We start from the raw sequence: 13,087 nt of genomic DNA on the forward strand, positions 1-13,087 counted from the left end.
TAAAAGTTTTGGAGCCTAAAAAAAATTACGGAAACCTTCCTATCTCCCCCCTATTTTAATTTTTTTTTTTAATAAAGAAAATTTGACTTTCAAACCAGCATTTCTTTGTGGGACACTGCAGTGTCCCAAGCATGCATGCTTGGTTTTTGACAACATTTGAACTTGCATCAGTCAATTGTTTGCAGATAATATACTCAAGAACTATATTCAAATATCATATGAACATGTTAAAGAATGTTCATATGATATTTGAACATCACAAGTTTAATAATATTGTTGTGATATGTTATATAAATAATACCATAATAGATTATGATATGAAAATAAGATAGGATATAAAGGCAATGATCAAAGAATAAATTTACTTATAGAAATTTAGATGTTTGTTTATTAGTTTCAGAATATTATATTATGTGTGACCGCGGCCTTCTATAATAACAGGCCTTGACATCGCGCAACAAATTTGTTAAACTGAAGGCCAATTCCTAATACTGCGTTTACATTTTCATCTTTTAACATTAGACAAAAGTTTGTGTTCGCGCTTTTTTAATAAATCTTTAAAATTTAATTGGTTTATAAATTAGATAGCGCAACTTCAAGACGATAACGTTGTAAGTTTCAAGGCGTTAACATTGTAAGGTAATAATATTGTCAAACTAACGATTAGTTTTTTTAAATACCTTAAAAAATGCCTTTGAAATGCTGTGTATCTCTGTGCAAGTCGGACTATCTCAACTTCAACTACAATATCAATTACAACTACAACAAAGTTTATATGATTGTTTGTGTATTGACTACAAGTTGTAAAGTATAAGGACTTTAACACGATTGACTTCAAAAATAAGCTCAATGGAGGACCTAAGTTTCATAAATAGTATTTTTATGAATTTAAATCCATTAAAAAGAATTTCCATACTACTAATTGATGAGGTCTATGTCAAAGCTTCATTGCTTTACCAAAGAGGTGCTTTGTTTGGTCAAGCAGTAAACTACCCTGAAGAGTTAGCTAAAACAATTTTATCATGTATGATTAAATGTCTTTTTGGAGGTCCAGAATTTATATGTAGAGCTCAACCTGTTGCAAATCTTTCCTCTGAATGAACAATAAAGAACTGGCTTTGGCTAAGTGGAGTGATTTAGAAACTATATATAAAACTGAGTGTAATAGTCTTTTTAAACTCTCTAAACTTACAGCTAAATCAGTTTATCCAAAACCAATAGAGAGACAATCTGTAAAGTTTTGTTTGTCTGTTTTTTGCAAAAAAACAGTAGCTGTATTAAAAACGCATCCAGAGATTGAAAATAAAGCATTTGAAGGTACTGGTGTATTTATTGAAAAAATAATTTTTTTTCGAATGTTGTTAATGTCAAAGCACCTGGTGCTGGCATTCGGTTTAGAAATGAATTATGCAAAGAAATCCACTCAGTTGGTGATCGACAGTTACAACTGCTACGAGATATTGCTGAACTGTCAAATTTTATGAAACCTACAGGTAAGCGTGTAAAACAGCTTACGCTAGATACTAGCAATGCAATAGCGCATTCATGTTATGGCTTTGTTGATCTTGTAGAAACTTTGATGATTAATGGAGCAAAGTTTGTTTTATTAGGTTGGTTTTCAACAGATCCACTTGAAAAAGCTTTTTCTAAGCTTTGACAGGGATCTGGAGGTACTTACTTTATAAACGCTAAATCTGTATTTGAAAAAATTAATATTCAACTTACTAAATTGATATTACAACTTGACATTCCTGTTGATGGTATCGATGGTCATACTTGTGACATATGTTTTAGAGATATTTCTACTGATGAAAAAGAACTTCTGGATAATATACATGATCTTGAAAGCTCAGTTAATAAATCTACATTAGTGGCTATAGTTTACATAGCTGGCTATGTGCAAAAAAGCGAAATAAAAATTTATAATGATTCTACCAATTATTATTATAAATATGGAAGTTATCTGTATTGCCTAAACAGAGGCGGACTTGAAATTCCTTCTGATGCTCTTTTCTAATGGTCAATATTTTGCTTTTTTTTTTCAAGGTGCTACTGACCCTTTATACAGAACATTTTGTGTTACTCAGTTTTAGTTCATTACTGCTAAATATTAATTTAAAATCACAAAAAAACAATGCAGAGTATATTCTAATATTCTGCTAAAGAATTACTCACTAATTACCACTCCCAAAATACTAAAGCTATCATAAATTATGTGAAAATTAGTTTTGTAATTAATTATGCTATTTACTAGTTATGTTTTTTATTTTCTCATTAGCCTATATGTCTTTCAATATGTTTGGATTTGTATATATTTACCCTGTTGAGATATATTGATAAAACTTTTTTTTTGCTTGAATCAACTTTTGTTGGTGTTTTTTATTGTTGGTGATTTTTATTGTTACCATTTTTAGCAAAAAAAAATAAAAATACAGTTATCTTTTTAATATATAGATATATACTTTGTTATGGTTCTGCTTGTTATTGATACTATTTAATATTACATAAATATTCTTAATGAAATTTGAAATACGAAAAATATGATTATCTTTTAACAACTTTTTGGTTTTCTTTTTATATTTCCGTCTATACTAGAGATTATTATTTGAAAACATAGACTGCCATTACACCCTACCTAATATAAAAATATATCAATATAAGTAAAAGTGAAAGTTTAATCGGCCTTCAGTTTTTACGGCATTTTGCGCGATGTCAAGGCCTGTTATTATAGAAGGCCGTGTGTGTGACTAAAAAGTAAAGATACTTTTGCATCCAGTGGCTATTGCACCCAACGTCTACATCATTGAAAAAGTAGGTTTTTACATTTTTGTTTTTGTTTTTTTGTTTAACTACTTATCCTAATTGATCACTTTTTTTCAGGATTCTCCTCATGGGTTCAAGCTCATTACGCATAATATGTGTTCAATTACCCATAATACGTTAGTCATTGTAAGTAATAAATTAGGAAATAATTATTTGTGAAATATTGTAGTCATTAATGACTTCAACCTGGCTAATAATTAAAATTGCTCGACTAATAAGGTTCCTTATTAAAATTGCTCTCTCTCTCTCTCTCTCTTTGCCTCTCTGTCTCTCTCTCTCTCTCTCTCTCTCTCTCTATATATATATATATATATATATATATATATTTATATATATATTTATATTTATTTGTATTTTTTTTTTTTTTTTAGAAAATGTTTGAAGAAAGTTAGAAGATACTAAAAACCTTGGTATTATGCAAGCCGAAGCGATTTAATTAATTCAATCGCCAAAAAACGGCGTGTAAATCGCAAAAGAAAAAATAATATTTTTAATATTCATTTTGGATGTATTGATTAATAGCATTTATTTTAAAATAAATTCATTTTGCAACACGTTTTTTAATTTTATAAAATTTCGTCTTAATAGTTTATGGTAAATCCCACATAGGTTATAGGTGGAAAACATCACATGTAAAAGATCAAAAATGCTACACATTTTGAATACCAAATGGGATAAAGTAGCAAATACCAGATTAAGTTAAGCCTCTCTGAAAGCTTCGATGATTAATTTTAAATTACTATATAAGTAATTTTTAAATTAAAAGAATTTTAAAAATTATCATAGAAGACTTTTATTTGTCTAGTATTGACTACTTTTATACCATTTGGATTAAAATATGTGGCATTTAAGATCTATAACATGTAGTATTTTCCACCTATATCCCATGTAGGATTTACCACATAAAACCCATGTGGGATTTACCATATGAAACCCACATGGGACAAAATAATAATCCCCATATGGGTTACATATGGTAAAAACCCACGCGTATCCCATATGGGATTTGCCATATGGAATCCATGTGGGATTTACCATATGAAACCCACATGGGACAAAATAATAATCCCCACATGGGTTACATATGGAAAAAATCCACGCGTATCCCATGTGCGCTTTTTCACTGGGATATAGCTCTGTTGCCTCTTTTTTTTTATTAAAAATTTCAAAACTCATTTAACATTTTCCAACAGGTCAAAATAAGACATTTGATATTCTTTTATCTTATTTTTGAAAAATTTATTTTATTTTTCTTTGAAATTAAAAAAACACATTTTTATTAACGGTGTGTTCACAATTGGTTTTTGTATGGCTTATACAAACTGGATATAAAATGATGGTACAAAGACATCATGGAATCATCTATGATAAATAGATGAGGTTGGGGAAGAGAAAAGGTTGCAAATGATTTTTTGTATAAAGTTAAAAGAAAAACTTTCATATAATTTTTTATTTGAATTTTTTAAATGTAAATAAGGGAGGGGGAGCTTTATTATCCCATCACACACTTAGTACGTTGTGGTTGTTTATAAAAATGTGTTACCATCAACCTTTAAAAAAATAAATGCTCTAAAAGGTTACAAGCTAACGTGGTTTATGAGTTGATAAATTTACTACGGAAAAACCACAGATGTCCTAAATGAGTGTCTCGTTTTCAAAAGAACACTGTGAATAAATAATTCTTGTATTTAGCACAAAAATTGCATTTATATATTGTGCTAGGACTAAATAGTCATAAAATATATTTTTAATTAAATATATTATTAATAAGCAGATATCTAATGTTACTAAACACTAAATTTTATTTTTCTCAAAATGAGAAAAATGTGACATCTGTGGTTTTACCCGCTCGGTGTAGTTAAGGCGTTTTACAAACTAATCGAATTCTTTTTTAAATTAGCATGATTTTATAAGCGTATTATGTACAAACAAAAGTTTTAGATGTTATAATTTTTTTCGCTTCAGGTTTTTTTAATATTTGAAGAAACTTTTCTCTTTTTTATATAACTTTCTTAACCTTTTTACTACCCATAATAGTGAATTTAAAGAACACCATTTTAGAGTCTTTAGATCACGTTCGCTCATCGGCGTTAACATGAATTTAGTTATAATCTATTGAAAAAGTGCCTTAATTTACTATAGATCCTAGTTCTAATCGGTTCTGACGTATATTAGCTTATATAGTTTATACAACTTATATAGTTGTCAAAATACTATATTTCTATCAATTTTTACAAAAAATACTTGAATTCCGACCAAAAAAGAGCTAATGATTAAGAAAAAGCGCCAATAAACGATCAGAACAGATCATATTTTTAAACTATGATGTTCATTTTACCTAAAAAACGTATTTATTTCAAATCTTATTTGAATTTGGACAAACGATTGGGATTTAATAATATTTAAAAAAAAAAAAAAAAAAGAATCTACGGACTGGGTTTTTTCGCTACAAACATTTATAATTTATGATACCGCAAAATTTATTATTTTAATTTTTTTCGTCTTTTTATAATTTACAGACCTGATAATTAAACGGAAATATGTCGTAATCAACAAAATATCATACAGACGCTATAGTATTTTAAAGTTGCCTTAACTACACCGAGCGTGGTCTTCATGTATACACGATTCTACGAATAAAATGGGGGGGGGGGGGGGTGAATCGTTAATAAGTACCAGATTTGCTTCTAAAAAAAAACAGGTCTTAAAAACTAAAACTAAAATTTACCCGATTGAATTGTGTCAAATACCCGACTAGCCGACTAAATTCTTATAAATACCCTAATAATAAATTAGTATAAATACCCAACACACGCACACCCGTAATAGCGCCTCCTGTGTATACATATATATATATATATATATATATATATATATATATATATATATATATATATATATATATATATATATATATATATATATATAAATTATTTTTCTTATAAATATATATAAATATATCTTATAAATATATATAAAAATACATATAAATTATATATATATATATAAATATATATATATATATATTATATATATATATATATATAAATATATATATATATATATATATATATATATATATATATATATATATATATATATATATATAAATTATTTTTCATAATGTTGTAATTAATTATAAGTTTATATATACGTTTACAAAATACGAAATCAAAACTAAAAGAAAAAAAAAAGCTAAAGAGGCTAAAAAGCTACGAAAGCTTTTGAGTTTATTTTTCCCTTGATTACATCTAGGTCGTGAAGTTGATTTAACCAATGAACTTAGTTCTATAAATTAATTTTTTTAGCTATTCTTCTTAAAAAAATTTGCTTGTCGTTTTTCTTCAAATTTAGATTTCTCAAAGAAATTTAGAGTTTCTCCAAATGTAGATTTGTATTATTTATTTATTATAAATATGCTAGTGAAACAAAAAAAAAAAAAAAAAAAAAAATTATTGGTGTGTGTATTTATAATAAAAAATTTTTTATGTAGAATAATAATAATGACAACAATAATATTAATAATAATAATAATAACAATACTATTGTTATTATTATTATTATTATTGTTAATATTATTGTTGTTATTATTATTATTCTACATAAAGAATTTTTTATTATAAATACACACAACAATAATTTTGACAATAAAACCATTGTCAATAGTATTATTATTAATAATAAGTATTGTTGTTGAGATTTAACGCTATTTTGAATCTATGACAGCCTTTAACTACGATGATTAAACAATTACTAATTTAGATAATAAATAATAGTTATATAATGTTTGCTAAAGTTTGGTTATAAGAAAATATACAAAAAAAGTATTTGATGATGATTTTTTAACTTTGCTCTTGAAATTATTCCGTCTTGATGCCCTGATTGTTGGTTCTGGTAGACTAATCCATGCTTTTACTGTTCAATTATTGAGCAGAAATGTTCTTTTTTTTCGGCATTTGAACTGTTAAATGCACAAAGTATGCTTGACTCCTTTTATTGGCGGCTGGTCCAGACAAAAATAATGATGCTAGTTGGATTTTACTATAAGATGTCTTTAATATGATGGAAAAATTTATAAAATTGAATTAAATTACCACATTTTCTTCTTTCGGTCAATGCTGTTAGATTCAGTTTGATTAATCTTTCTTCATATGGTAGATGTCTAATTTCTGGTATTAACTTAGTTGCACATCGCTGCACATTTTCAAGTATATTAATATCATTTTTAAAGTATATGGGTCATACTTGAACAACAAATTCGAGATGTGGTCTTATGTATGCTTAATATATGTTTGCACATATAGCTTCTTGAAATGGTCACAAGTTTATAATGGAAACCATTGATAATAATACCTAATTTACTATTTGCTCTTGAAGCTGTTACTCAGATCTGCATAGTCCATTTATAATTTGTCTGATATTGAAACTACTAAATCTTCTTCAGTGTTATTAGCTGTTTGGATATTTTATCCAAACAATTTTCCAGATTTTTAAAATATGACCTGGATGGTCTATGCTAAATACTCTAAAAGATTTGTTGTACAGTTCCTACCTCTATTAAAACCATGTTGGTGAATAGTCAAAAGTTTATTGGAATAAATTAAGTAATTTATTTAAAAAAAAAAATAATAAGTTAAATTAAAAAATAAATTAAATCAATTTATTCTTTAAAAGTTTATAAGAGGAATTACAATTGCTTCTTTCCATTCTTCTGGGATCAAGCCACTTGAAAGTGTCTTTTTATAAATAAGATATAATGATAAGCTCATATCGTTTACAGAATGCTTCAATACGTATGAATGAACATAGTTAGAAGCCATAGATTTTCTAATATCTGTTTTTAGTATATAGTTTCTTACTATATCTTCAGAAACATAAATATCTTCTAACGTAGTTTGGCATCTAGTTTTGAACTCCAATGCTAGTGTCTTCCAATGTTCAGATGTATAAACAGAGTTAAAATAATCATTAAAGTGCATGCTATTTGTGTTTTATCAATGCCAATGGTACCATCTTTATTTTCAACTGCTTTAATGTGGCTTTTAATTATTGATTTGCTATTTATAAATTTATAAAATACTTTTGGATCGCTATTTGCTTTATCAGCAATTGATATAGCAAAAAGTTTATCACAAAAGTTTATCCAAATTTATCACAAACTTTTCATAACTTTTAATTGCATATTTGATTTTTTTTTATAAACTTTTTTTATATTGTTAGTAGGCTATGTAGTACCTATATATCAGGCTAATTGAAAGCTATGTAGTGGGTCATAAAGTAGCTATATAGCGGGCTATGTAGTAGTTATGTCCTAGAAAGAATAAAAAATAAATAAAGATAACTTAAAGCTTCGACTAATTCTTTCCACAATTGCTGCTAGTTATATATATATATGTGTATATATATATATATATATATATATATATATATATATATATATATATATATATATATATATATATATATATATATATATATATATATATATAGAAAAAAATAGAAAAAAATATTTTACAGGAAGTTATAAATTATTATAAAAAATTTTTAATTACTATATTTTTTTGTTAACGGGAAGTTACAGAAAGTAATTATGAAATAATTTTCTTTGGAATGGGGATAGTTTAATTTGGTCATTTGTTTTTATAATTTTTTAAGAGGTATTTATTTTCGTGCCTACATTTAGAAATTAATTCAGATTTTTTATTTAATAAATTTTCTTGATTTAAATGAGTAATTAATTCAAATTTTTCTTGCAAACATAGCATACATTTTTTGGAAATGTTATTATAGGCAGAGGCAGATTTTAGAATAGACCATTGTAAATTAAAATTTTTTTTTTTTTTTTTTAAATCCCAAATATATTTTGACAGCATAGTCTCTTTTGAATATTTTTTGTGTTTAAACGATTGTTTGTGGTTGGGATAACGTTTTTTCCATTCCCCCTCGGTTAAGCCAATATATTGTTTATCAGGGTTGTTTTGTAAGGAAACAATGCACTTGTAAATTACATTTTTCGAAAGGCATTTTCCATTTAGAGGGCAATCTATTTTTTGTTTACAATTACAATAATCAGTGTTTTTTTCTTTTATATGTTCATTTTTATTAATTAACGCGTAGTTGTGGCCTTTTATAATTCTTTCTAAATTTTTTGTACAACTATAACTTACTTTAATGGTATTTCTGTTAAAAATCTTATGTAATTTATTAGAGGGAGGAAAATGTTTGTCTTCTAATTTTAGAAAAATTTTACCTATATTTGTTGAAACATTTTTGCTGTACGGGGGGTTGAACCAAATTATGTTTCTATTTCTATTACGCTTTTTTGCAATTTTCTTTTCGAATTTTAGCTCGAAATTTTGAAAGCCACTTTTTTTAAAGGCATCTTCATAAACGCGTTTAGAGGAGTTAAAAATATTTTCATTAGAAGAGTTTTGGTTTAGCCTATTGTTAATTGAAATTGGAATTTGTTTTAGAATTTGAGGGGATGAATTAAAAATTTTTTATAATAATTTATAACTTCCTGTAAAACATTTTTTTCTATAAATTGAATTTTTGTTGAGATTTAGTAACTCTTCCTGATGATCCAGCAATGGTGAAACTTCAAGTCGAAGATAAAAGTTAGATAAGTGTTTTTTACTAATTAATTATTGCTCTGTTCTTTAAGAACATTGAGCACTCTATTTGTAAAATACACTAACATAATTTACATATATATATATATATATATATATATATATATATATATATATATATATATATATATATATATATATATATATATATGTATATATATATATATATATATATATATATATATATACTTTTGTTTAGGCATCTTTAATTTTTTATGTTTTTTATAAATATTTTTTTTATGAAAAAATTTAATTTATTTAAAATTTTTTTTGATGTAGCAGCACTCCTTTGAAGCAGCAGGCTATAAGTCAATGTAGCAACACTCCGCACATTTTTTATAAAAGAAATAAATAAAAATTAAGACAGTTTTTATTTTAAAAAAATTAAATAAAAACATTCAGTATGTTTTTAAAAATTATACTGAATAAGAACTATGTAGTTCGAAACATGTATATTAAACATTTTAAACGTGTTGTTAACCATATTCAAATATTTATTTCAATTGTGCTTAACAGATAATTTGGCAGTATATATATATATATATATATATATATATATATATATATATATATATATATATATATATATATATATATATATATATATATATATATATACATATATATATATACATATATATATATATATATATATATATATATATATATATATATATATATATATATATATATGTATACACACACACATATATATATATACATATATATATATATTTATATATATATATATATATTTATATATATATATATATATATATATATATATATATATATATATATATATATATATATATATATATATATATATATATATATAGATACACTATAGCGTATATAGATCAGCAAGTACTTACTAGTTTTGCTTATTTTTATAGCATACAACTTTTTCAGAAAATGAAGAAAAAACAAAGAATAATGAAAGAAAAGATTGCTACCCCGTCCCAAACTCTAAGTTGATGTTTTGGCACTCCTTTGTTGTAGCAGGCTATAAGATAGTTGATATATGTACTGAAACCCCTGGCATCAGACTATTTTAGTGTGACGTCATAGTGCTTATCTAAACATGCATTCATAGTTTTTTTTAATTATATTTGTATATATATATATATTGATAATGTTTCAGTGTAATATCATTTAAATAAAGTATCTATATGCAGGATTTCAGTACAAATATTGACAAAGGGTTGGGGTTTATTCAAGCAGTATCTATCCATAAAGAATATTTATAAGTAGAAACTACTAGGTATATATGTATAAAAAACATAAATGAAAAAAAGTCATGTTTTTTTCATTTATGTTTTTTATACATATATACCTAAAATAAATAATAAAAGTCATTATTCTTTTTTCTTTCTTTAAGACAATATCTAGATTAATGTTGGCTATTTGAATATTAAAATGAAAAAACTAATTTATATCTTTATTTATATATGATTTTTATTTAAAGGAAAATAATGGGTCAAGAGCAAAGTAATGTTTCTACAGATGGAAGCTCTGTTAAAAAGAAAGAGAAAGCAAAGCTTGAAGATATTATTGTTGTTTCTAAAGTTGATCTGACTGATGGTCATAATCGAATTGATGATGACTTAAATAACTTAAAAAAAATAAAGTTCACAAAACCGGTATTAAATTTAGTTAACACTTTAGACTATTCAAAATTACCACATATTGTATCTGGGCCTTTAACGGAAGTTGTATTGCGTTATCAGTTACATTTGACAGAATGTGCTGAGGCAGTGGCTTTTGATCAAAATTCAATTTCTGTGCTTATAAAAGAAGTAGAGGTTAAAATACTTGAACTTTTTAAATCTACCATAAATCAGCAAAGATATATGGAGAAAGCTATTGAACAGATAGAAAATGTTAACGAAATCACAAAAGTTCTTGCTAAAGTTGAAATAAATTTAACTAATTCAAAGAAGCAATTTAAAATGTTAAATAATCTGTTACCTGTTGAAGACCAAATAATAGATTCTGAGTTTTTAAATTAACTTATGTACTTTAATATCATTTTTAGCTATTTCAAATTTTTTTTATAACTTAAATTGTTGTAAAGTTTAAGTTTGTTTTAATTAACTTATTTTGATTTGCTTTAAAAATTTAACTCTTGTTATTTAGGGATATTTTTTATTATTTTATTTAGGTACTTTTTTCTATGTCTTAGTTTACACTAAAAAAACACTGTTAAAGGATGTTTCTTAATATAGGCTACACACTGTTTTATCTGCTCTTAATTGAGGGCTTAAGTGTGCATTCCTTATTAATTTAATTGCTTTAGTTTTGTTATTTTAAATAAATATTTCAAATATATAATTTAGATTTAGAGTAAGAAAAATAAAAAATTAAGAATGCATTAAGTTTTTTTTTTATATTTTAAAAAGGATTATATATATTTAAAATGAACAAAGTTTGATCTAGTTAAAGATTTTACTGTTCAGTAATATTATCAAACTTTTTATAGCTAGACTCAGTTTATTTGGTATTATATTGTGTATAGTGTATTGTTAATTTAATTAAAGTTATGCTTATTAGTGACTGGTGCATTAATTTATTGTATTATGCTTTAATTAAAAAACGAAAGTATTTTTTTATAGTTTTTTAATGCAATAATTAATATATAAAACAGATTATAGACATTTAGTTGACAATATATAGAGTTGAGAGTTAGACCTAAATATTCTTATGCAGTTTTTTGAACTTTTATTGAAACATGTATTTTTAGGTATAAATTTAAAAAAATATGAAGACAATGAAAGGTTTATGAAACTAGTATGCCAATTAAAAAGAAAAGAAAAATAAAAAAATTGCAAAAAGTTCCTTTGCAGTTCAAAGAAAAATGTTTTGAAGGTGACATACATTTTGCTAGTTCAATTTATGTTGGCGACCCTATTAAATTACCTTTAAAAAAATTAACTTATTGTACATCATCCAATTGGATTTCCCCACAAGTTCACAATTCAGAGGTTGCTTATTCTTCTTACAGATCAAAATTGAGGCGAACCAAAGATTTCAAAAAGAAAACAATAACACCTTCTCAAGAGTCAATTTTGAATTCAAAAGTTGATTATGTTCCATTAAACATTTCAGTTACAATAACACCAAAAAGTTTAAAGAAAAATATCCCAGAAGCAAATGACATTTCTACTCCTATTTTTAATACAACACCAGAAAAATCTATAAAAACATCGAAGAAAATTCCATCATCTGGTTTGCATTTCATATTTCAAGGTGTTACTCCTGTTAATGAAAAAAATCAACTTGTGCTGGTCAAAGATTCCCCATTATCAGTTTAATAATTGTCTTATTATCGATTAAATAATATTATAAAATAATTATTGATTAAATAATAAAATATTATTGATTAAATAAAATTATAAATATATAGATTGTTATTATCGATTATTATTTTTGATTTTTTTTTAATGTTGATTATGCATATTCTTGGTTAATTTATAAATCTTTATTTGATATTTTTTTAAGAAATATACATTTGATAGTAAAACTGTTTAAAAAATTTTGCATCTATAGTAGATACATTTTTAAGTGAAAATAGCTAATTGCTGAAAAATTATTGTTTATAGCAAATTTGAAATACCCAAAATTAGCTAATT

General features: G+C 24.9%; 1 protein-coding gene and 1 long non-coding RNA gene across 2 annotated transcripts; both read left to right on the top strand.

The window, feature by feature from the left end:
- The first annotated feature begins 377 nt into the window (after positions 1 to 377).
- Positions 378 to 3,397, top strand: LOC136084662 (uncharacterized). The gene is made up of 3 exons (XR_010640738.1): positions 378 to 2,811; positions 2,881 to 2,949; positions 3,195 to 3,397. It is a non-coding gene; the product is annotated as an uncharacterized LOC136084662 (long non-coding RNA).
- Positions 3,398 to 10,888: 7,491 nt separating this feature from the next.
- LOC101237719 (BLOC-1-related complex subunit 5) lies at positions 10,889 to 11,515 on the top strand. Its single transcript, XM_065806408.1, has one exon. The coding sequence runs from the start codon at positions 10,931 to 10,933 to the stop codon at positions 11,465 to 11,467; it is 537 nt and encodes a 178-aa protein (XP_065662480.1). The 5' UTR covers positions 10,889 to 10,930; the 3' UTR covers positions 11,468 to 11,515.
- The last annotated feature ends 1,572 nt before the right edge of the window (positions 11,516 to 13,087 follow it).

This window comes from Hydra vulgaris, chromosome 09, assembly GCF_038396675.1.
Source record: "Hydra vulgaris chromosome 09, alternate assembly HydraT2T_AEP".
NCBI classification, from domain to species: domain Eukaryota; kingdom Metazoa; phylum Cnidaria; class Hydrozoa; order Anthoathecata; family Hydridae; genus Hydra; species Hydra vulgaris.

What these genes read in the sequence shown, in the direction of transcription:
- LOC101237719 (XM_065806408.1), top strand. Translation starts at nt 10,931, where the DNA reads ATGGGTCAAGAGCAAAGTAATGTTTCTACAGATGGAAGCTCTGTTAAA.